This window comes from Mastigoproctus giganteus, chromosome 6, assembly GCF_048544385.1.
Source record: "Mastigoproctus giganteus isolate SK-2022 chromosome 6, ASM4854438v1, whole genome shotgun sequence".
Classification (NCBI taxonomy): domain Eukaryota; kingdom Metazoa; phylum Arthropoda; class Arachnida; order Uropygi; family Thelyphonidae; genus Mastigoproctus; species Mastigoproctus giganteus.
The window spans coordinates 160,740,288-160,767,300 of record NC_143580.1 but is presented as its reverse complement, the minus strand read 5'-3'; the positions used below and the strand labels follow the sequence as shown (position 1 = coordinate 160,767,300).

The 27,013-nt window shown below is 38.4% G+C and overlaps 1 protein-coding gene across 1 annotated transcript in view; it reads right to left on the bottom strand.

Annotated features, from left to right (window-relative positions):
* The window catches only part of Ino80 (chromatin-remodeling ATPase INO80), a 672,466-nt gene that overhangs the window by 78,282 nt on the left and 567,171 nt on the right, over positions 1–27,013 (bottom strand). Inside the window, exon 31 of the mRNA XM_090376565.1 lies at positions 34–106. Within this exon, the coding sequence (XP_090232691.1) occupies positions 34–106 (73 nt within the window). The remainder of the gene's footprint in view (positions 1–33; positions 107–27,013) is intronic.

Below are 27,013 nucleotides of genomic sequence, written 5' to 3'. Positions count from 1 at the left end.
AAAAATTAGTTAAACATGACAATTTTTACTCACAGTATCAGCAGCAGTAAGATTAATGCCCAGTCCACCCGCTCGTGTACTTAACAAAAACACAAATATATCTGACCTAAAATAAATAAATAAATAAACAAATAAATAAAAACAAATACACTGAAAGGGAAGACAATAAAATCCAAAAAACTGCCCCCACCCTCAAACATCATTTACCTTTTATCATACATGGTTTATGGAGCAGTCAAACATAATATAACTGACCTCCCTTAATAACCTTTCCTCCTTGTATAATACGTTGGGATCCCTTATGGTGATCAACATGCACGTTAAATATGTAGTATACATGTTAATAAGTTTTAAAGTTATGATTCTGCCATTAGTCATTTCTTCTAAATTTATTAACTTCAGCCACTTTTATTACTTAAAATAACTAATTTCAGTAATTCTAGTCATTTAATAAGCAAATCATAAAGGTTAAATTTCATCCTACGCACAGGTAATGGGATAAGTGTGATTAAGATGATTAATCTTTTCTGCCAATTCAGTATGTTGCAAAAATTCAATTCCCCTTCCCATTCACCTACCTTACATCATATTGTCTACAGAATTGTCTAACACAAACTAATGTCCCTAAATAGCCTCCACCACCACCACTAATTTGAAAAACCTGAGTGTTGTTCATCACACAGAGAAATCGCAGGAAACTAGCATTCTTAATTGACTGATAATCAATAATATCATCATGCTGTTTTAATCAAAATCTCTTGTTAAGAAACTGATATGTTCAAATAAAGTCACTACAATAAGCTAAGTGAAAGATAGTAAAAATGTAAAGGTTAAAATAAAATACACACACTGTATAAAACATTTCAGTACACATTAAAGACTGATTTTTTAAAATGAATTTTTTTTTCTCAGCAAGTTTTCTTAGAATATGCAATAACAGTCAGATGACATTTTTTTTCATTACAGTATTAATTTTAAATTTCATAAATCTAAAATGTTTTTGAAAATTTTACAGATTGCATGCACATACATATATACACACAATGTTTTTTTTTATTCATCACTCAGTTTGTTTTCTTTGCAATTTTACAAGCTTCAAACTTTTTGTATTAACATCATTACACTGTAGAGAAAGGTTTAGAAATTTTGGGTGGCAAAGAAAAGTTTTAAAAATTTTGTTGCGATGATTTAATTTTTTTATTAGTTGAATAAATTTTTATTGTGCTAAAGTGGCTTTTGTTATATTGATATTCATTAAAAAGAATCATTTTTATATAAATGATTTACTATAATTTTTATAGTAAATGGTTTGTTATTGGTTATTTGGTTTTTTTTTTTAGGAGCATTAGCAACTAAGGCCATATTGCTCCGGGAATATGTGGTGGTCATTCCCTGACCTTTCTGCATCCTCCATATTTGGTGGTGATGGGCTCGAACCCCGGTCTAACCAAGAAGCGTGTGTGCTACGCACTGCTGCTCCTTCCCACCTGGTTACGGAGGCGACCCCATAGTAAATGGGCATGGAATGGTAAATAACTTTATTGAATACTCTGGCATTTGCTACACCAACATTTTATTAAAATTTTCTGGAAAATAATAAATGATGATTGTGTGAGCCAAAATATTTAATTGGGAAATGTTTTCTCCTTCAAATTATGAAACTGTAAAATAACATGAAACAACAGGTTTTTTTTTTTTTATAGTAAAATGAATTCTTTTCATGTTTACAACATCTGACTTATAGACATTCCACTATGTTTTTCAAAAGATGTCTTTTTGTGCTACTTTTTTTTTGGGCAAGAATACAAAACATAGCATTGCTCAGAATTAGGTTTAGCAGCACGACAATTAACAGATATAAAATTTTCCATACAGAAATTAAAGAGAACATTCTTTGAAACTAAGTTTCAACTCAGTAGATAAGGTAGTTGAAGAGCACAAAAGAAATAAAAATTACATTGACTCAATAAAAAATGAAGAAAATACTGGAGAATACCACATTTCATGCTCAACTTATTCTTTTCGATTTTGAATTTTTGTTTGTACTACAATGCACCCATCAGAGATCAAGAGGCAGTTGAATATCATACTCATCCCAACTTCATGCAGTGGGAAGAGTGTAATATGAGTGGATATAGATTGTAGACAAGGTCTGGCAGTACAAACATAAAGGAGTTGGAGAGTAGACATGGTAGTGAGCAGACATATGGAGCGACGGTCCATTTGATTGGTAAACGGCGGACTGGTGGAACGTGATTGCTCTAGCTTTTGGATTTATATAGTGGTTTTCATCATGGATTTCATCGTTTTAAAGAAAGAAAGAAGCAAATGAACTGAAATAAAGTAAACCAGGTGAGAGTACTTTTAGTAATTGCAGTTTTTTTCAGCTTGTGAACAAATTTCGAAGCAATATGATCGATACAACGACCGATGTGGCAAGGGTGTTCCTGCCAATGTCGTTACTTTGATCATTTAGAAGTTGAAAAATACTGATCATGTCATTGATAAAAAATATTCTTTGTTAACGTCCTTAAAATGGCCGGGAAACCCCCCCCACATTTCCAGCCCAAACAAAGTCATATAACTTGGGTTTGAATAGGTCTATGGACTGAAATAAAATATCAAAATACTCCTGAAGACTTGAGCAACAACAATATAATAATAAGATGGCAAGTAGAGCCCAGAATTTATTCAAAAAAAAAAAAAAAAAAAAAAGCCAAATAACTGGAAATATCAATCATGACATTTAGATGACCCCCCCCACCCCGCCCGAATTTGAAAGAGTACTCTGAGAGAGAACCCCCAATTATGAAGAAATTAATAAAGATGATTTAGAAACATGTCCCTTGGGCCCCCTTAGTACAAAAAGGGCCAAGAAGGAAAAATCAGCCAGAAAATATGGACAAAGATAACAGAACCAGAAGTGACAAAAACAGAGGAAGAAAGAAAACTTTATACTCTTAATGAAACAGAAGATCCTATCAAGCAAATAAAAGAAGTAAATTATACTTTATAAATTATACTTATACATGCATAAGCAGATTGTGAACTGTTGGTCTATATTAGAACAGACTCATAGAGCTCAACACCGAAAGCAGAGTTCTGAAATCAAAAGTTGACACTGTAACTGAAAAAAACGAAAGTCACAAGAATCTAAATACTTTCAGTTATGACCAGGTAGCAAGGGCCAACAAAAATGAAAATAATCAACTAAGCAATACAAATCAGAAAATAAAGGAAAAAACCTAAAGCAAAAGAAACTAATGTAATAATATTAAAAGCCAAGAGTGATTCCACCCTCAAGAGCAGTGAGGCTGTAAAGGATCATCACAAAGCTCAAGGACTCATTTAAAAGAGATAAGGGTAAATACCACAAGGAAAGGGATAAACAATGGGGGTTTAATAGAGGTAGCCATCAAGGAAGACTTACAAAAGATAGAGAATCACCCAGAAGTTAAAAACCTGGGATTACAACCTGAGAAACCAAAGGAGAGAAATTCCAATATAATAGTTTTTGACATTGCAGAAAGTACCCCTGAAAGAGAGCTTATGACTGGTTTTTACTACAAAAATTTAAAAAATACAATGAGAAATGATGAATTTGCTGAGAAATTTCAATTAAAGGGAGGCAACTAAGAGTAGAAAAAAATGGGCAGCTCAATGTAATAGCTGAAATTTCACCAAAGATATGGCAACAACTAAAAGGATAACAGAGAATCTATGTTGGCTGGACCAGCCATAGATTCAGGGAGCACTTCCCTGTTCAAAAGTGCTTTAATTGTTATAAATATGGAAATACTGCCAAGGACTGCAGCCAGAAAACTCCTCTGTGGCCACTGTGCAGTCACTGGCCACAATTTTAAAAACTGCAACAATAAAAATCAGCAGCCAAAATGTGCTATTTGTAAGTCAGCCAGCCAGGCTATCTGACTATTTTCCCAGTATCAGGGATGTAAAATGCCCGTTATCAGAAAATGATCAAATTAATCCAATCTAGAACCAATTATGGGTCAGATTGAGAATATGATATGACTAGGGTTCCAAACTTTGTCCAACTGAATGCTCAAAGACCATGTACAGTTGTTGATCAGATCAAGCTAGAGGAAAATGATATAGATATCTTGGTACTCCAAGAACCTTACACACATGGGTAGAGTTCAAAGATACCCAATACACTTTATAAGATCACAGAATACACTATAGGTGTCCCTTCTACTGCAATAGTTGTAAAAAAAAAATACTGATTTTACTGTCACAAAAGTGGGTCAACCTCTGCTTCCCAGTGGTACACTCAAATCATCAGTGCAGTAGGCAATTTTACATTATTTCAATGTACTCTAGACCAGGTGAAGATATAAATCTTGCCATTCAATACCTACAAACGGTTACAGCTCTTTTACCAAATGCTAACATAACTGTGTGCAGGGCTGTGCAAAGGTACTTGGGGAGCCTGATGCAAATGAGGTTAAGGGGCCGTGTTTATTTATGTTGAGACTCATTGGGGAAGACGGTAAGGAAAAACCCCAGTTTCTGGAGGGAAAAACCTTGCTATCTACACCTGAGACCAACTAACACTCAGCCACGGAGTGAAAAAAGCCCATAAAAGTTCCTCTCATCATCAGAACCTGAGCCTTTTCCACCCGGTGTGGGGAGGATGGTGACAATACCACTATGCTACCTGTGCAGACTAAACTCGATATAATAAAGAAAATAGAACAGGGTATAAGTTAGAGTGTATTAATGGCAGAATGTTTATGTTTTTTACGTGCAATTAATAAATAAAACTGTCTAGATATGGAAAAATCAAAACAACAGCACCTTGAATCCCTGAAGGTGCTTATTCTGAAAGTCTGCTGTACTTTGCTTTTTTTGGCTTGGGAGATTGTTCTGTCTTCCATTGCATTTACTGTTTTTTAGTTTCTGGATCATAATGGAACAGCCAACTTTCATTGTAAGTAATTACAGTACTCAAAGTCTGGCCCTTTAATTTTTTTTCAAATCATCCTCACAAACTTGGAATCCTCTCATTCTTTAAAAATTTTCTTCATTCAAAATTTTTGGCATCATCTTGGCGCACACTTTTCTCATGCCTAAATTTTCAGTTAAAATTTGCCTAACTGTTTCTTTGTCCATATTGAGTTCTGATGCAACCATTCTAATGTGTAAATTACTTATAATCAGTGTCCTTACCGGATCCACATTTTCATCAATTTTCATGGTTACCAGACGGCCTGGTCATTCATCATCTTCAACATCTCTCACTTCCTTCTAAAATTTAAAATTAAATTTAAAACTTCCTTTTAAAATTTGAGGTTGATTCGTTTTTTGACTAATTTTTTTTTGGAAAATTGTAAAAACACAAGGTACTAAAAAACCTGTTTCACAGTAAAGTGAATGCAGCATGACAGCCAACAACTAGGGAAAGGTTTGAGGACAGCTACATGCACATTCTCATTAGTTATAGCCACAACTTGTATATTGTCTATTTATTTTTTAATTTAGTGGTTTTGGTTAGATTTTTTAAAATTTTTTTCCGTAAGATGTGTTTAATGGTTTTTATTTGCTTAATTTTCAGTTCAGCTTATTTATTTTTTTGTAGTTTAGTCAATTATAATAAGGGGTCTTATGATGCAAATATCCCAATGTAGATTGCATCTGTTCTTTATGTATATAATGAGATTCATAAAAGAAGAATTTTGCTCATTGTTGTTTCAGGTACATATTCCCCCAACAGAATCCTTATTCTTAATTTAATTATCTGCCCCCCCCCCCCCCCAGTTGTTTCTGTGCATAAAGTACTGGTTTGTGTCCTACCCATTATTTAATTTACACTGTTTTTGCAATATTCAGTTGGATTTGTTTGGCAGCCACAAATGTCCTTTCTATACTTTTTATTCTTTATTATATTTTTTATTCTTCTTTCAAGGTCTGGCAGCCTCGCTGCACTGCTTAAAGAGTGTCGCACTGGCCAGTCTTGGGAGTAATTGTAGAATACAACATGAAATTCTCTAAAAAGTATACACAGACTGTTAAGACAACTCATGGAGTTCTGTCAGTGATATACAGGAATTTTGCCAGCAGGGACAAGGAGGTGATGGTTCCAATGTATAAGGCAATGGTTAGGCTTCACTGAATACTATATAGGTCTGGAAGTCTCATTTCAGGAAGGACTGGATTGGCATTTAATGTTGGCTAAGGCCATATTGCACCAGTTCAGATGAAAAAAGTAATGAAGCATCTAGTGTAAAATGCTCCAGAGAGAAATTTTATAAGTTTATCTTAAACAGATTTTGAAGCAAAGTCTGGAAAATAATGACAACTAGATGGAACAGTAGAGGTTAATTGTCTGCATAAAAGGAAAAAATATCGTTTAAGGTTCCCTCATGACTTAAAAGTTGTTGCAATGTACATAATTCCCCTGGCTGGTCCAATGACTTAGAAGCATAGCTGGCATTAATTATTAAAGGAGGGACATTCAATGAGAAAATGTTTCATGGTTGGAACTTTATCACAATTTCTAAACAACGGTGGCTTGGCTTCTCTTCTCACAGTAGAAATGAGTTAGATATGCATGACCAATCTGAAGTCAGGTGAGAACGACTACTTCTCGTCAGATTTTACTCAAGCCAGACTGCCATGGTATGATCACTGGTTTAGTTTGGTACAGTTTGTTCGAAAGCTGTTCATTCCAGGATGTTCCCTATTGTGAAATGCTACTATTTTGGATTGTTCATATTCTATGCATGGTATAAGAATGTATGAATTTATAGAAGCTAGTGGTTTTGATCGCTATTGGAAACAGCTTGATCAGATATTTACAATTGATTCCAACATGCCCTGGGATCTAACAAAAATGGTTATCATAATTTCCTCTGAACAGAAAACAAGAAAAAACTGGATGTTGAAGAAATATGAATGAGAATGTTTTTTTCCAACTTTGTAAAGCTTGTAGCATAGTCAAGAAATTGTACACAGAAGTACTTTTTATGAAGTTAAGCATGAGATATTCTATATTAAGTAGTATGGCATATAATTAAATTGTGTATATCATACATTCAAAGGGAGTCTACTGGATAATGTTAAAATCGGGGAAGACACTGCTGCTTCTGTTACAGTTTTGGGTTTTGAATCAGAAGTGTAAACTGATGCATAATAGTAGTAATAGCCATATAGTGCAACAGGCTTTACTGCACTGGCAAAAAAGAGAGAGAGAGAGAGAGAGAGAGAGAGAGAGAGAGAGAGAGAGAGAGAAGATAAGAAAATAAAAATTATTTGTTTCCCTCCTCACATAGGTAACTAGACTTGAATTTATTCAAACTTTCAGCCTCAAATATACGTGAAGGCTACCTGACTCAGCAATTAACTTGCTGGCTAAAAGAAAACTTCCTACAATTCAGTAGTTTAAACTTCTTCCCCTGTAATTTGAATTATGCCTAAGAGTTCTAGAATTCTCTATAACAGTGAGAATTCCACCTTCATTCATTTTACCAATTCCTCTCAGAGCCTTATAAACCACAATCAGGTCACTTCTGAGGTGCCTGGTTGCCAAGCTTGGTAGCCCACATAATCAGTCTTTTCTCATCCTTCTGCCAATCTCACCAGTCAAGTTGGCCATCTATGGACCTTTTCAAGCTCAATGACTGTTTTCAGATGAGGTCTGCATACTTGAACACAGTACAGGCAACCCACATATAACACGATACTTCTACAACACGGTTCCGTTCTAACACAACTGATAAATTGTGGCAATTCTCGCACAACACGTACTTATATAATACAGTTTCGCTCTAACATGGTTAGAGAATTTTGGTAAACCCTGCATAACACGGTATTTTTGAGCTTTTGCGTGGGGAAAACCTTGCTGTTATGTTGGATGAAATTTTTTAAATGTTTCCACTCTTTTTGTTGTTGACTGCTGTTGACTCGCTAGTCAAAAAAAATTACTGAGAAATCCCTGTATTTTGTTTTGTTGGGAAATTGCCGTGTTACGTTCTGTGCTATTGAACTTGTGGAAAAATCTAGATTTCAAAGTTTTATTACAATTGGATAGCACACAAGGCCATCGAAACGTTGAAGTTATGTTCTTCCTGCCACAGTTGTACTGGGTTAATACAACTTCTTTCGTTCAGCCGTTAGATCAAGGAATTATCCACCTTTAAAACTCATTCCATCAGAAAATCGTTACAATGGATTTTGGAAAAAATTAATTCTGAATCTATTGAAGTAATGGAGGCATGGAAACATTTCTCAATTGTGGACTGTATTAGAATCATAGCTTTTCGCTGAAAGAAGTAAAACCGTCAACGTTAAATGTGTGTGGAAAAATGTATGGCCAGAGTCAGTTCATTCAGTAAATATGATCGAACTGACAAAACACAGAATCTGCGCGAAAGTAGAACTTGCTACATCGGTAGGAGGGGCAGGTTTTGGTGATATGACTACTGAAGCCCCCACGGGTAGCACAGTTCATAGAATCGCCTTCCTCCCCACACCAGCTGGAAAAGACCAGAGTTCGAATCCCAGCAAAGAAGGGAGGAATTTTTATGGATCTTTTTCACAACGTGGCTGTTAGTCGGCAAGGTAGCATAGCTTTTTCCCCCTGAAAACTCGGGTTTTTCGTCCAGCAAAACAGAAAATCGACCCCAGGTGTAGAGGGGACAATCTACTACTAATATCACCTAATGCTACATTAATGATTTGAGACATAGTAGGAGATTGATTAATGTAGCATTAGGTGATATTAGTAGTAGATTGTCCCCTCTACACCTGATGAGTGTGAAGAGGTTAGTTTTGGAGAGGACGAATAGGATTACCTATTCATATAAACAGAGACATATTAGGAAGTTCAACACATTATTAGAGGAGCAGTCCACTGTATTTAGGGGTTGTAACCATGCTAACTTTATTCAGAACTTAAGTGGCAAGCCTTTAACCCAAGAACAAGAGACTATTGGCTCTTGGACCTAAGTTTGCATTGCTGCCCCCCAAACCTCCAATCACCAAAACATCTATGGACATTGAGAGGGCAATTAGCAAATTACCTGAACACATTGCCAATCAAATTCGTGTTAAAACTGTTGCCATTCTGGGCCAGGCAAAAATGGTTGCTCCAAACCTTACCCCGAAACAGAAGAAAGCACTAGAGAACTTAAATTGGACGAAAATATTATAATCCTACCAGCAGACAAAGGCAGATCAACGGTGGTATTAAGCAAGGAAGATTACCACAAGAAAGTGTTAGACTTATTAGGTGATAGTGGTACTTATAAGATTATCCATAGAAACCCCTTGGCTAGCTTAGAACAACGTGTAAATAAGATGCTACTTTCCTGGCTAAAAATGGAAAAGATTCCAAAGGACAAGTATTGGTCCATGCATGCAACAGGGTGTCGGCTGGCCAGATTTTATGGGTTACCTAAGACGCACAAGAAGAATGTTCCATTATGGCCCATAGTTTCCTTCATTAGTAGCCCTACGTATGCTCTATCTAAATATCTGGCGCAGCTGATTTCTCCGGTTGTGGGTCGGTCCGTGCTGGTTATTGGAGATAGTGTGAAATTTGTGAACTTTGTAAGGAGTCAAGATATTGGAGAGGACGAGATGATGATGTCATTAGATGTCATATCATTATTCACGTGTATCCCCATAGCACATGGGGTAGAATGTGTGAAGTTGGCTTTACAGAAGGATAATACCTTAAGTGCCAGATCCCACCTAAACACAGAAGATATATGTTGTGCTGTTGAATTATATCTTTCTAGTACAACCTTGGTTTTCCAAGGAGTGATGTATAAACAGGTTCACGGCACAGCCATGGGTTCTCCAATCAGCACCATTGTTGCAAATCTGGCTATGAAGGAACTAGAGAATAGGATTTTTGTGAGATTGGAGTTCCCTATGCGTAAGTGGAAATGATATGTTGATGACATGTTTACTATTGTAAAGAAGGGGAGAGAGGAAGATGTGGTCTCATTTCTCAATGGTTTTCCCCCTTTATAAAATTCACCTCGGAGGTAGAAATAGATGGTACCCTCCCATTTCTGGACATTATAGGGAAGGCCCCAGACTTAGAACTAAGGTTTATAGGAAACAAATGTGTAGGGGCCAGTACACACATTATAGGACGGCACAGACTGCCCAACATAAAAATAGTGTGGCCAGAGCACTTTTGGGTAGGGTGAGGACACATTGCAGCACCTCTGAGGAGGGGGAGAAGGAAATAATTAGGCAAATAATGACGGATCTTATGAGGTGCGGTTACCCCCAGAGGGTCATTGATAAATACAATAGAAAGGAAGAGCCCAATCAGGTAGTTCCGCCTGTACCGCTTACCACAAAGTATTTCAAAGTATTCTTTGTAGTTATTGGTGGCCCCCAGGGTTTTCCCTATAACCACCGTATATTAGGCGTACGCCAAAGGCTGGCAGGAAAAAAAAAAAAAAAAAAAACGGTGTATATTCCCTACTATCCGGGCCTGTCGGATCGCATTGCAAAGATGCTTCGCGACTTTCAGACACGCTGTGTGCAGCTCCTGGGCCGGAGGTTGCACACAGTAGTGTCACATGTTAAAGACCCCATTACTAGGGATTTTAGTAGTGGGGTCATATATGAGATCACATGCCCGGATTGTGGGGAATGTTATGTGGGGGAGACAGGACGGCGTCTCAAGGACCGTCTGGGGGAACATTCAAGAGCGATACGGACCGCAGAGCTCAATAAATCCGCCATTGCCGAGCACTATTGGGAAAAACAACACCAGATCTCCCCCGACAACGCTGTCATCCTTGACCGGGCGCATAGATTCTGGGACCGCAAGTGGCTGGAAAGTCTGTGGATTGGATCCTCTGGCAACAATAGCATGAACAGAGACAGGGGAGTTAGGCTTCACCCCCTTTTTGAGGCGGTGGTTTTTGCCAGAGATAAACGTTTTAGTTTTCCACGTCCCCAGACCACTTCTGGTTCTGGTACAAGTGAAAGGAATACCGAGTATGTGCCTGGTCATCCATGTGTGCCGTGAACCCGGTACTTAAGGATGTGTCGCTTAAATATTCATTATTGCTGAGGAAGGAGGTAGACGCCTCCGAAAGCTTTAATAGTGTTTTTATCAATTTTAAATTTATATTTTAATGCATTTTAACTGATTTACTTATTTTATTTTATTTTATTTTTGTTGTAAATTAGTTTTTTGTAAATAATCATATTTTTTGTAAATATTATTTTACAGTCTTTTGTATCATTTTATTTTATTATTAAATCAGTTATAAACGGTTGGTGTATATGTTTAAAGAATCATAGCTTTATTGCTGAAAGTAGTAAAACCGTTGACGTTAAATGTGTGTGGAAAAATGTATGGCTAGAGTCAGTTCATTTAGTAAATATGATCAAACTGGCAAAAAACAGAATCCGTGTGATAGTAGAACTTGCTATGTCGGTAGGAGGGGAAAGTTTTGTATGACTACTGAAGTCCCCCGTGGGTAGCACAGTTTATAGAATCACCTTCCTCCCCACACCAGATGGAAAAGACTAGAGTTCGAATCCCATCGATGAAGGGAGGAACCTTTATGGGTCTTTTTCACATCATGGCTGAGTTAGCCAGGAGAGGGTAGCAGTTTTTTTCTCCTGGAGACTGGTTTTTTTGTCCAGCAAAACAGAAAATCGACCTCAGGACACACAATTTATAGACAATATACACAGACTAACATGGCCTTAGTTGCCTATGCTCCTATAAAAAAAAAATATGATTACTGAAGATGTTCAAGAATTACTGGTAGAAAAAGAAGCTGGCATAGCTGATTTGGTGCAAATGGCATCGGAGGTAAAATCAAGTCAACTCAGATGATCAAATGAAAATTCTAAACTTCATTAAAATCTTCATTTTTTGAATGCAGATTCTTGAATGAAAGGAGCCAAAGTTCAAAAGGAAGCTTTCAAAAATGCTTAGTTTTGAAACTAAGAAAGTTTCAAAAAAACTCACAAAGATTAATCAAGCAAAAGCAAACAAACTCAGATTACTGATTTTTTTTAAAGAGAGCAAAAGATACACAAAATCTAGAATGGTGTATTTTTGTTAGCTTTTGGAATGTAACCCCTTTTTTGTACTCTTTCTTAGCCCTGTATAACAAGGTTTCGCACAACACAACATTTTACGGTGTGTTGATTGGTTTTTTCTTATTATTAAGGGGAGGATCAGAGTTCGTGAGTGGAAATAATTTGTTTATGGGGTGCATCCTTCAGACTGCATTGGTCTTTGGGTGTTTTCACCCCCACCCGCTGTTTTGACCCAATACCAAAATGACTTCTACAGACGATGCGTGTTATCAGTAGTTGCAGTATAAGTCGTTTTCCTATTGGGTTAGAGCAGTGTGGGGAATGGACACCCTGGGGCTGGGGCGGTCTGGAGGGTGTGCCCGTAAGTGGGTTTCAGCTGCAAAGGCATTACACTCACGAACTCCGATAATCTGTTTCTGATGGTGAGAGGAGGCTCATCAGTGCATCATTGTTGACTTCTGCTGCCATTGCCAATGGCGCCCACCATCTGTTTGCTGGGAGTGCGGTGCTGGGAAGTGCGTTTGACTGCTAGGAGTTTCCCAAAGTTTCCTGTGGTTCTCGTGTTGGCTTTCTTGAGGATATAGACAGTGGGATATTGAGTGGTTTTTCTTTACCTTCGCCAAAAAATTCTTTATGTCAATGAGAAATTATGGGAGTGAAGTTGAAAAATATGTAATTAATAATATTGAAATTTCACATGATTATTTAATGAAAAAACTCTCATGCCTGCAGACGAGTAAGGCTCCTGGGGTTGATGGCATATGCCCTATAATTTTAAGGGAGGCGGCAAGTGAGTGCAATGAACCATTGAGGCTAATTATGAGAGCATCAATGGACTCAGAAGAGATTCCTTTGGATTGGAAATGTGCCAATGTATCTTCAATATAAAAGTAGTGGGAGTGTAACTTTAGTAGTAGGGAAAATCATGGAGGCAATGATCAAGAATGGAATTCAGGATCATTTAGATAGAAATGGAGTTCTGAAGGATACGCAGCATGGTTTTGTAAAGGGAAAATTTTAACAAATCTGCTTTGCTATTTTGACAGGATCACTCATGAGCTGGATTTAGGGAATAATTTCAACATTGTTTATTTAGATTTCAGTAAAGTGATGAGGAAAAAATGCATATTTTAAAGGTAAAAAAAGGTTGGGAAGCCTTGTCCTAACCAGAACCTGAATAGTTCATACTCACCATTCATGTTTCTGCTTACGGAAATGATCTTCCGCAGTATACACACTCACAGTAAAGCATATATTTATCAAATGTACCTTGTTCAGTAATAATGCCAGACACTGTCATTCAGTTTTTTCTCAAATATACAAGAACATTTGTCACTCAGCTGTATCATGGATAATGAGACAGAACTCCGAATTTTTTTCTTTTCAGATGTGTGACTGCTTCCTTAGCAGTTTTTTTGGTAGGTGCAAAATGGCTTAAGTAGCCCTTGCACCAAAAGCTCCCATAATAACAACTTACACCACTGAGCTGTTCACTTATATTTAGCACATTATTATGAACTGATTGGCATATGTTTGCTAATAGGACCACTTATCAACTGATAAGCGAAGAAAAATATATCTGTTTTCTGCTGTCTTTAAGAGGATACATCCCAAAATTGAAACAGCTGTCTGAATGTTACTCTCAGTTTTGAGAAAACAGTGGATTCATCTTTTCTACTCTTTATTTGTGATTCTTTGTTATAAAACATTGTTGCAGTTTAGAACAATGTGTGGAGGATAATGTCATCTCTAATGTGAGCATAAATCAAAGTATTGACAGCCGAAGTTCAGCTTTTTGCCACTGGAAGGATTAAAGCATCTCTAAGGGGAAAACCCAAACATAGAGATGTATATAATTTTTATATTATATCAACACATATATTGAAATGAAACCCTACTCCAATGTATAACTTTTTGCTATAGCAGCACATCTTTCCAGTTATGCAATGAAATCTACTTGGAATTTGATTCGAAGTACACTCTACAAAGGGTACTAGGAAAGTTTTGCAATACAGCTTTGTTTATTTAATTTTTTCAAAGTAATTTCCTCTACATTCAATACACCTCTCCATCCTCCGAAACCAATCTTGAAACCAGTTCTGCCAAGTTTCACTAGGGAGTAAAGCACACTCGTTGTCCCAAGCCCGTAGAAGGTCCTCATCACTGGAAAACCGCCCCCCCTTTTAGCTTCATTTTCACATGCGGGAACAGTGCAAAGTCGCAGGGAGCAAGGTCTGGACTGTAGGGAGGGTGCTCAAGAAGTTTCAGTCCTGTCGTGGTTAAATATTCGGTGCAGACTTTGGCGCGGTGAGCTGGAGCATTTTCGTGATGGAGGTACCAGGTGTCCATTCTTGACTTTGGCCGCAGGTTCTTCATAGATCCAATTACTTTAGGCAGGCATTGTTCAGTATACCACTTAGCTGTGACTGTCTTCTGCGTGTCCAAAACGACACGTTCCACAATTCCACTCGATTTGAAAAATACAGCTATCATTTTCTTCTTTACAGATCGGGATTTTCTGACAATTACGGGTGTGTCGTCATCATCAAAGACACAAACTTTGTTTTCAGCCTTGGTCGGCAGATCGTAATAGTACAGCCAAGTCTCGTCACCTGTCACGATGTTGTTCACATACCGAGATTGTCCCTTATCAAACTTTTTTAACATCTCCCGGCACCAAGTCACACGTCGTGTCATCTGCTCTTCAGTCAGTTGATGCGGCACCCAGAGAGAACAAAGTTTCTTCACGTGCAAATGATCTTGTAGAATCGAACGAATTGCTGGTGCATTTAGGCCCAAAGTATCCTCTATCTGTTGGTAGGTCACTCGCCTGTTTTCGTCAAGCATTTTCCTCACAGCAGTAACGTTTTCCTCCGTAACTGACGTTCGTGGCCTTCCCGGCCTCTCAGAATCCTCCAGAGTGAAATTCCCCCTTTGGAATTCTCTATACCACCTGAATATCGTTGTATGATGTGGACAATCATCATCTAGTGCAAGAGTCATTTCTTCTAAGCACTGGTCTATGGTTAAACCACGCACGAAATTATACCGCAAAACTGTCCTTATCTCATTGCGTGACCACGATGCCATCGCAAGCACTTTACACTTTCACTGCTAATGAATAACTGATCGACTTGGCGCGGCAGCTACTATGCACGTATGAACATGTCTCAACATGCAGCAACAAGCAGCTTCCTGTGATTCATTGTTGCGTCATATTGCAAAACTTTCCTAGTACCCTTTGTATTTCAAGGGAGATAACGAGAGCATTGTTATTCACGCGAATATTATTAAACATGTAGACAGAAACTGATGAGGTGCCGAATAAATATAGGATCATTCTAAAAAACGTTGCAAGTTAGGTCATAATGTATATATGTCTGCAGCAGTTCTGTCTAGGCATGATACGTTTGTATGCTGAAAACCTTGTGGATTAACTCAAGGCTTGAAGGAACCTACAAAGCTTGTGAAGGGAAATTTTTATCACAATGACCTGCCCTAGTAGGTAGAAGAAATCTATTCAGTAGAGATGAAATACATTTGAACAAAGGTAGTGCAAGGGCTGTTGTTGTTTGGTTTTTAAGAGCATTAGCACTACGGCCATATTGCTCCTGGGATATGCGGTGGTCATTCCCTGACCTTTCCACATCCTCCGTATTTGGTGGTCACGGGCTCGAACCCGGTCTAATCAAGAAGTGTGTGCTACGCACTGGTGCTCCTGCCCACCTAGATGCGGAGGCGCCTTAGTGCAAGGGCCTTGGCAAATATCATCGAGGAGGACTAAAGGATTTTGGGAAATTGCTAATTTGTGGAACAGGAATAATATAAACATGGTTTTCCATATAATGTATAGGTGCACTCATCTCAGGAGTTGTTTGTGGTCACAAAAACCAATACTGGCAAGCTGTGCCAAGGACAGGGATGTTTCAAACGATTGGGGAGCTAATGCTAGGGAAGCAAGTTTAAATAACTTAAAAGGGGCATGTCAGGGTAGCAAACTATAGAACTAGGGTCTAATGATATTAATTCTAGCCCTAACTGTGTCTATTGTAATATCAGGAATGTTGCCAATAAAATGAGTGAATCTGAATTATTAATTAAAAAAACAAATGCTAGGAAAGGGGGGGGGGTCATGCTTCTTAACAAGAGCAGCCTGAATTCGATAAAAGCTGTCCCAGATTCAGAACATACACATGTCCACACAAAATCTGTGTAGTGCAAGGTAGTTGAATGCAAAGGCAAATTGAGAGTGGAGATAATCTACAGATCAAAAAATTGTGAAGAATAGGCTGGCTGAGAGTCTCTGCATGTAGTGCAATGAGTGAGCAAGTGTGAAGCTCTTTTAATGGGTGACCCCAGGGGCTCACATCTGATGAGTATGGGCTTGGCACATCCAAGATCCTGAGCTAGATATCATCATTCTTCTGTTTCTTGGTGATTCCTCTATACTTTTGATTCTCTCTTTCAGGATAACTCTGGAATTTTTTTGGGCTGGTGCAGCATAAGCCTCAGGCTTCCTTGCACCATATGGCTAATAATAATAATAATAATGATAACAGTTACCAAATTTGCTCCTAGAACCAACTTCATATATTGGTGATACATTGGCACTTCCCCACTCCAAAGGAATCTATCCCAAAACCAAAGATGCTCTCGTAATTAACTTCAATGTACTTCAAATCAACTTCAGTACACTCCCTCAAAATTACTGCGTATATGCCATCAATTCAAGGATCCTTACTTGCCTTTATGCTCGAAAATTTTTCTAATAAACAGTCGTATGACCCAGCCTCACCTACACAGCATGAAGGGTTTTCTACAGTAAAGAAGAATGCAAAGTACCTGTTCAATTCATTTGCAACATCAGCTGGGTTATCTAAGACTTTCCCACACTTGGTGCACAAGGGTCCAATCTGATTCGCTTCCCCCCCCCCCCCTGTATTCACATACATGAAAAGTTCCTTGCTCTCTTAGCCAAAGCTTTCTCATATCCAGCCCTGGTCTCCCTGACCTTATTTGTGGTACTATAACAGATCAACTTGTACCTGTTGTAGGCTTCAGTACTTTTCATTGCTCTATAATGGTCCCATGCTATCTTTTTCTGCTCTATTTGACCAGCCAGGTCTGCAGTTATCCATTTCAATATCCTCCTCCTGCAATATTTTCTTAAAGGTATGTATGCATTCATGGCATCTGTGTTTTTTGCTTTAAAAGTATTCTACAATTCAAATATATTCACCATCTCTTGGCAATCTGCCTAGTTCACAGATGCTATATACTGCCTTAAAATGTCAGTCTCCTCTTTTGAAGTTAATAGCCATGCCTTTACCTTTTGCACTATATTTCTTTATGTTCCAACTGGTGATTGCATGATCACTACCTGAAAATGTTTCCTGTATTTTAAGCCCTGTAAAGTCATATGATTTGTGTGTAATGATGAGATCAAGAATATTCTCATCCCTAGTATTTTCTCTAACATACTGATACAAATAATAATAATCTAGTTTATTTAAAAAAAAAAAAAAAAAAAATTCTATGGTTAGTTACCCTCCTACTTATTCCAATTAATCTTGGGCAGATTGAAGTCACCAATAATAAGACATTTGCTCTTTCTTGCCAATTCCATCTTCATGTAAAGACTCGTCATATTCTTCATAATCTTCTGGTTTGCAGATTACTCCCACTCTCATTATACCTTTGTTTCCATTTGGCAAATCGAGAACAGTTGGTTGTACATAGTTGTTGGAAGCCAAGGGCAGGTAGGCATTGCAAGGTGGAGTGCTTTAGCATATGAGTCACATGGTCTATGGTCAAATTCTATGATATTAAAGTTCCAGTATTCGAATACCTAGAGGTCTCTATTGACACTTTGGCAAGAATTATATAGATTCACCCAGTGGAGCGTATGGCTAGCCATGTAGGATGATCTAGTAGGGATTGTAGTTTAAAGACATTGCAATGCTAGTTGATGATGTCTGATGGAGAGAGGTGGTTCATTTGCTTCATAGAAACAATGGACAGGAGATGTACAGAAAGCTCCTGGGGCAATACAAATAGCACTATGATGGACTGGATCCAACTACCTGAGAGCAGTTCTCTTGACTGAATCATACGTTGGAGTACCATAATCTAGTTTGGATTGAATAAAAACTCAGTATAATACGAGTAAAGAATCTGCTCCCCCAACTGGTTGATTACAAGACAGGTAGCAGCGTGATGAGTTTCTCCATACAGTTGTTTACGATTGGCAGATATGCTCAAAGAAGATCAACCACATCTCTATTATTAGTCCTAAAAATTTGACAGTGCTTTTTACAGGGCCCAGCCCTCATCTAATTTCAAGTTCTGGATCTGCACAAAGACGTATTTTGTGGCAAAAAGTGTGTGCGTGCACACAATTTTTGTTGTTGAAAGTGAGAATCCATTATATAAGGCCCATATGCTGATATTGTTTATAGCAATCTGCAGTTGTCTTTCAATTGTTCTCGTGTTCTGTGAATAGGAAATGCCAAAGTTGTCTCCATAAAGGGCATTGACACTGTGGGTGGTAACTGTTTCATCATTTATTTTGATTGCAGATAATGTGATGCACAAGACTGATCCTTGCTGAACACCTTCCTCCTGGCAGAAAGTCTGTGGGAAAAGAAGATCATACTCTGACCTGAAAAGTTCTGCTTGATAAGATGTTTTTCATTAAAAGTGGGAGATGTCCTCTGAGGCCCACATTATAGAGATCTTTTAGGATATCGAAAAAGCATTATCATATGTTTTTTCAATATCAAAGAACGTAGATATCAGATGTCCTAATTTTACAAAGGCATCTTTTATGCTAATGTATATCTAATGTAGATCTGTTAGTCTTTCCAAGCCTTTACAAATGAAAGTGCTGTATGGAGTTCTTTCACTGTAAAAGGGTAAAGTACAATTCAAGTCCACAATAGCAGAAGTTTAGTTTGATGTTTGTGCCAAAACCTAGCAATGCTTCACCTAATGAATCTTCTATTAGAGTAGGTTTGAAATAGTACCATTATATTGCAATATTGGAGGCTGAATTTCTGTATTTACCTTGCATTTTATGGATTTTGTTCCAGACTCGGCTTTTGTTCTACCAGATGATTTATTTATTGATGATGCAAAATGGATCCAGGAATCTTTTTGGTTTTTATGTCTTATATATTATCTAGCTTTTGTGCAAGCATGTTTGAATAGTATTTGCAGTGGGGAGATATCAATGAAACCGGTTTCACTCTTTATTTTGTGCTTTTCCTGCCTCTGTGCAGTTGGCAGTCCACAATGACTTTTGATGGAGTGAGAAATGTGCAGAGGTTTTTGTGATGGAATGTGTGGCAGCCTGCACTAAGTGATGTGTGTTACAGCATCACTTACTGAGTCTTATAGATTATTTTTTATATCTAAGGAGGCCAGTTTACTGTAAGACACCCATTTGGTCTTTCCAAGTTTCCATTGCGAAAGGGGTTCTGCTAGAATGATAAAAAGAACTGCTTATGAGTGTAGAGACCACTAGGTGGTGGTTACTGCTTAAAAGGATTTTGACTGACTTCCCAACACAGTATGGTCCTCTTCCCTGTTTTCAGTGTTGGGAAGTCAGTGTTTTGACTGACTTCCCAACACTGAAAACAGGGAAGAGGACCATACTAATAGATTTACAACAGAGGATGTGTGAGTGGGAAAATAGAAAAAGGTATCAAAAGAAAAAAAACAAAAAACAACTCATCTTGAATGAAAGAAAAGTCTTTCATTCAAGAGGAAGAGGTGGTGATCAAGTATTTGTTCCACAATCTGTCCTCTCTACTGATGTCAGTGCTATTCCTAAAGGCAAACTGCTACTACTTTGAGATGGTTAGTCAGAGGTGTGCAGTGCTTTGGAAAATGGGTATTTATTAAGTTGGCATGCTGCCACGAGCCAGCCCTTCACTTATTCTACCTTTTTGGTATAACATATAGCTTTTTAAAAGTTTGAATTGCCTTATGCCTAAGGTTTGCCTTAGGCACAAGGTATACCTTATGCCTAAGGTATACCTTGAGTACAGACTGATCTATCAGAAGTTGGATATCATTCATATTTATACAGAAACCTTGACAGTTTCACTTCATAAAACAATTCATTGTTTAGTTTTTGATGGTCCCTTTGGGTTATTTCCTTACGGAAGAGGATTTCTGCTTCTGGTTTCTCTCTTTGGAAATATGGGTGCCACATATTCATGTCTTCTGCAACAAAGATTTCCAAAACTGGTCATCTCCTTCCTTCTTTTGTATATCCATCTCCTCTTCAGGCAGATCCTCAATTTTCTCTTCTTAATCTCTGTTATTGTTGTTGTTGTTATTGGGTTTTTAGGAACATTAGCAACTAAGGCCATATTGCTCCGGGGATATGCGGTGGTCATTCCCTGACCTTACCGTATCCTCCATATTTGGTGGATCACGGGCTCGAACCCCAGTCTAATCAAGAAGTGTGTACTATGCACTGCTGCTCCTGCCCACCTGGCTACGGAGGTGCCATTTAATCTCTGTTATATGCGGTTGTGATATCTGATGGTATTGCAATAGGGGTGTTTAACTTTACTTGCTGTTTTGATGGCTGAGGAATGCTCAGCAGGGGTCTAGGCATAGTGGAAAAATACCCATGTGGAGGAATGGAAAGGTCAGGTTGGGTCCTGAATGAATAATTTTTTTGTTACAATTTGTGCATAAGGTTTACTTCAAATACTTGCTCATACAATTTTTTTCTCCCTGATATTGTAGTGGAAAATGATGCAAGAAAGCAAGCTTATATAGCAAAGCTAAAAACACACACACACACACACACACACACACACACACACACACACACACACACACACACACACACACACACACCCCCTTACCATCCAAATATCTGTCTAGTTATTCCTTGAATTTATTCAAACCACCCACTTCCACAAAAGATGGAAGCCTATTCCAACAATCAAGCACTCACAGGCTGAAGACAATTTTTGCACATTATCTTGCAACCATCCTTCCTCAACTTAAATTTATGCCCCTCATGTGTGTCTAGTGTCAGCAAGAGGAAGAATAACATCCACATTCAGCTTACTCAATCCATTCAAGGCCTTAAACAACTCAATCAGATCACCATGCAGGTGCCTAGTCTCGAGACTGCAATTTTCAGAACTGAAGCCTTTCTAGATAAGAGCACTCTTCTGTTCGCTTCATCAATCTGGTTGCCCTTTGCTGCACCCATTTCAGCAAATCTACATCCTTCCCAAAGTGAGACCTCCAGATCTTTATACAATACTGAAGAAGTGGCCTAACATGGCTTAGAATTGAGCATAAATAATTTGAAAGCAAAGCTTATTATCGAAGAATAACTGGTCACTTTCACGATGATGGGACTGTTAGTAATCCTGGGTATAACCTCCATGCACAAGTACATGGTGGGTGACATCCAGGTGTGAACCAACGTAAGCAGGGGTTGAGGTGTGGGGCCCACACCACATGGAGGAACGCCGCCCCTCTATGTTACCAGGCAGTACCAGGTGGTAGATGACTCATCGGCCAGCGCAATACCACCACTTTGCTTATTGGAGGCTTGAAGTGGTGGAACCCATGTTTAGTCTCTAGAGCTAAGTTCCGGTCAACCCTTCCCCCATCTCTTCCATCATGCAGTATGATCGATGACTTTTGAGGTTATCATGAACATCGTCGTGAGATCCAATATTCCTTACATTTCGAGGGTACAGCTCTAAAACGGTGTTCGCAGGCCGGCCGCTAGTAAGTACACCGGACCGAACCTATTGGTAACTCTCCAGGAGGCTTCCAGATCTGCTAGTGTATAATCTTGCTACATCTATTCTGCCAGATAGTGACTGGAGGGAGTCCGAGCAGTGTGTATGCGAGGAGCATTGTCGAGGCCACGTTATGTCAGGATCTGGGTATATTCTTACCATGTGTACGCCATAACCAAAAATTTCATTACTTCATACAGCATGTCCCACCCACTTTTTCTTACTATTGAATACACCATGAATTGTGTATTGAATACTTACTATTGATACTATTACGTATATTATTCTTACTATTGAATACACCATCAAACTAATAGAGCAAGCTTATCTGCGAAAAGATCTAACCCTCCCAAACACTTCCTAATTCATTTCACAAATATACGTGGTCTCAATTCTAATCTCAACGATGTCCATTTCCACTTGCAGTCTGCCAAACCCCCTGTACTTTTTCTGACAGAATCTCAGTTATCGGCGGTTGATTCAACTACTGCTCATCTCAGATGCCCAAATAATTCACTGTATGATTCTTTTCCTCAAAGGTGATAACTTGTGCATATGTCCGTTATGATATTCCCTGTCCGAGACTTGGCAATTTGGAATCTCCTCTCTTTGATCTTCTCTGGCTTAAAATCTCTCTACCTCATTGTGTCAAATTCATCTGTTGTCTCTACTGTTCCCCCAACACCACTAATCACTTGGAACTCTTTGCAACTTGACTTTCTCCAGTCCAACTTTCCTAACAGTGAGGTAATTTTCCCTGGTGATTTTAATGTTCACAACTCCAGCTGGCTTCCGTTTTCTAGTCACACCGACCGAGCTGGTCGAGATGCTAAGGCTTTTGCAATTGCTAATAATCTTGCACAGATTGTTCATTTACCTACAAGAATACTGGACAATCCTAATCATACAGCTAACTCGCTTGATCTTTTTCTCACAAACAACCGTTCTAAGTACACGGTAGATGTAAGAGGTCCTTTAGGAACTTTAGATCACAACTTGGTGATTGTCTCTTCTCCAATGGAACCTTTATCTCATGGCTATTCCCAACCTTGTGTTGTTTGGCATTACAAGATTGCTAAATGGGATGACCAGCGAGACTTCTTTTCTTCTTTTCCTTGGTTGGATTACTGTTTCAAAAGTTCTGATGTCAACGTTTGCTCAGATCGTGTCAGTGAAATTATTCTTGCAGGAATGGAATCCCTTACCCCACACTCCACTTTAAAATCTTGTCCTTTATCTAAACCTTGGTTTTCCAATAAATGTGCTAAGGCTGTTCAAAAGAAGAATGTTGCATATCGTAATTGGCTTGTTTCTAATTCTTCAGTTTCATTTTCTGCCTACACCAAAGCTCATAACAATTGTAAAGCAGTTATTAACCAGTCCAAACAATAGTTTGAACAGGCTAAGAGTAGAAAACTTGCTTCTTGCCCTAATGGTAGCCGAGCATTCTGGTCTCTTGCCAAAGCTATTGGCCGCAACTTTTGCCCATCTCTGCACCCAACTCTGTCCAAACCAGATGGTTCTGTTGTAACGTCAGCCAAGGATAAAGCTGACCTGCTAGCATCCCATTTTTCTTTCAACTCATGCATAAACGATCTTGGTAAAACACCTCCCACTATTCCCAACACGCTCCATTCAATGCCTCCTCTATCTTCCATCAAAAGGATGTCAGAAGGATTTTTAAGAATCTTGATGCTAAGAAAGCTCCAGGTCCCGATGGTATTTCTCCACTTGTTCTCAAAACCTGTGCTCCTGAACTTACTCCTATTCTTTGCCGCCTTTTTTCACTTTCTTATTCCAAGGGTGTTTTTCCTTCTGCTTGGAAATTTGCTCATATCCAGCCAGTTCCTAAAAAGGGTGACAAATCCCTCCCATCCAATTACTTCTACTCTTTCTAAAGTAATTGGAGAAATCAATTAACCGCCAACTCTTAAACTACCTAGAAACCTTCCGTCTGATCAACGATCACCAGTATGGATTCCGTCAGTGTCGATCCACTCCTGATATTCTGGCTTATGTTACCCATTTATGGACTAATTCAATGGAAAGGTTCGGTGAAACACAAGTAGTTGCTCTTGACATCAGTACACATGCAGTACCTTGCATTTGTCAATGTTAAACTTCAAGTGACATTTATCAGCCCAGTGACCAAATGTTTCTAAATCTTGTTGCAGTAGCATACCACCAGAGCCCTGCTGAGGGTGAGAAGAAAGAGGCTCTTTCCTCACGTTAAAAGCTAAAAGGGGTGTCAAAAGAAAGATTAAATAATTGCAAAGTTGCCATCATTAACAACAGGGCGCAATTTTTCATTTTTCCTCAGGTACTAAAATGGGTTGGCACGGCCCTGCATACCATCATTACTGTCGTTAACCACCCTGCTAACCTTTGTATCATCTGGAAACTTTGACATTAAGCTTGATATACCTTCATCAATATCATTAATAAGTATTGAAAACAACAATGGGACCAGCATCGAACCCTGGGAAATTCCATTGATAACATTAGTCCACGAAGAGCAGTGCCCATTGATAACCAATCTCTGTCTTCTTCAACTTAACCATTCCTTTATCCATAAAAGTAACTTGCAATATATAGTAGTCTTTTAGGCGGAACAGTATTAAAAGGCTTCCTGAAATCCAAGTATATGATATCAAAAGTATGTTTTGCATCTAGTTCCTTGGTTACCGCATCATAGTAATATATCAGATTGGTCAGATAAGACTGCCCTTAACAAATCCATGCTGTGACTACAGTATAACTCAGTTCCTGCATTACTTCTTTAACCACTGATTCCATTATTTTCCCTGAAACAGATGTTAAGCTAACAGGTCTGTAATTACTCATTGCCTTTTGATCCCCTTTCATGAATTGGGGATACATTCGCACATCTCCAGTCCGTGGAGACTGGAGATGTGTCCTCACTTGAATCCAAGAATACTCTCATAATTATGGCTAAGGATTTGCTCAACTTCTTTGCGACCTTTTTTATGTTCAGGTTCAACAATTTCTCTTCCACTTTCCTTTCAGTTATCACAAAATCATTTAGCTCCCTGTTGGAGTTTGATAAACTTCTGTCATCTCCTCCCATAAAAAATTCCTGATGCGTGAATGTAGATACAAAATATCTATTCAATTTGTCAACAACCTGAGCAGGGTCCTCAACAGTTACTCAATGTGATTCAACCCCCTTCCTTCTACTGTTAATATAAGTCTTTGCTGAATTCCTTGGCGTCCTTTGCCAGAGACCTCTCATTATCTGCCTTAGCTTGCCTAACCTCCTTTGTGACTTCATTACAGACTGATTTATATCTACTATAGGCTTCTGTATTACCTGATAATTTATATCCATCCCATGCACTTTTATTCTCTGCCACATGCCTCAATAGTTCATCTGACATTCGTTTAGGTCTAGGTCTTGAACAGTATTTTTTTGTTGGTATGAAAAATCTAATAGCTTCTTTGATTACTTTCCTGAATTCTTCCCATTTAGAAAATGACATTGGTACTATCGTCAGTTTGTCCCACTGCATAGAATTTAAACCTTTGAGACCACTGCACTCTCCTTATGAAAGAAAAAGCCTTTTTCCTTTACCTTAGATAGTAGCTGCCTTGCACTAGTCACCCATGTTGATTGGATGCACTGCTTTAGATTCAATATGCTTATTAACTAAGAGCATAAACCTCCTCGTCCCTCCTGTATACATTGTACTTCCCATACTCAAATTCAGCTTCATCTATGTCTGAGTGACATCATTTCGCTACTATCTCTACAAGCTCATGGTGTCTTGTCAATGATAAACAGGAATTTTTCTAGCAGGGATAAGGAGGTTATTATCCCCTTGTATAAGGCAATGGTCAGGCCACACCTTGAGTACTGTATACAGGTCTGGAGGCCTCACTTTAAGAAAGATGTAGAACTGTTGGAATGAGTACAGAGAAGATTAGTGAATGGAACAAAGGGTTGCTCTTACGAAGAAAGGCTTAAGTTTTGCAAATTAGTGTCTGGAGACTAGGCACCTGCGAGGTGATCTGATTGAGGTGTATAAAGCCTTGAATGGTTTGAGCATGCTCAATGCTGATGGGATTCTTCCTCTTGCTCAGAATAATCACCTGGGAGGGCATAAATTCAAATTGAGGAAAGACAGATGTAGGATAGATGTGCGAAAGTTTGCCTTTAGCCAGCAGGTAGTTGGTTGGTGGAACAGACTTCTATCCTTTGTTGTGGAAGTTGATAGCCTAAATAAATTTAAGGCTGGGCTGGACAGGTATTTGGAATGAACAGAGGGGTGAAATGGGAGAGTTTTTTTTTTTTTTTTTTTTGGCTGATGCTGCATAAGCTTGCTTTCTTGCATCATGTGTCTCTACTAATGCTAATGTCTACATTTGATGACTCAATCAGTAATTCAAATACATCAAATTTATTTAACATGCTCCTATCATTAGTGTACATGTACGTTATTACTCTTAGTAACTGTTACACAGTCCATGTATTCACTGGTTCCATGATGATACACAGCAGAGTCCGAAATCCCAACCTTGCTTTCCAAGCTGCTGCATTTTCCAACAGAAGCAATGCAAGAATCACTATGACATTATGTTCAGTGTTATACTTTAAAAATGGCTTTCACTTATTTCCAGTAGCCACAAGTTCTAGAATAGTCAGGATGACACCCTCTGTAGTTAAGGCACATTGCCACGGAGGTGGTGCATTCTTCATTGTCACAGTCTGTCAGTTCACAACAGGTAGAAACAGGTGTACTATTTACTTCTGCAAGTTGCTTGAGTGAGTCTATATCCATGGCATTTTAAACACCAGGGGATTTGGAATGTATGGCCTCACTAGGCAGTTCAGGTATCCCACTTTAATAATTGTTGGAAGTCAAGGCATGTCAAAAGTGAGAATCAGATATCTGTTAGGCATAATATTTCCATCTTTCCAGATCATTGTTCTTTTGACATTTGTTTCTCTTATCATTTAATTCTCTGCAGTTCTCACCATCTGCATCATGGAGGAAATCCCAAAGTTTTTTTTTACTTTCAACAGTTTTTCTGAGTGTTTGTAACTTGTCTTTACAAGGATGTCTCTGGAACTTTGGAGTTCACAGGTGTCTCTCTTTCTGTATTAAGGAGACATTTTCCAATTGTGTGTTCTCCAGTGGAGTATATAATGAGATATAAAG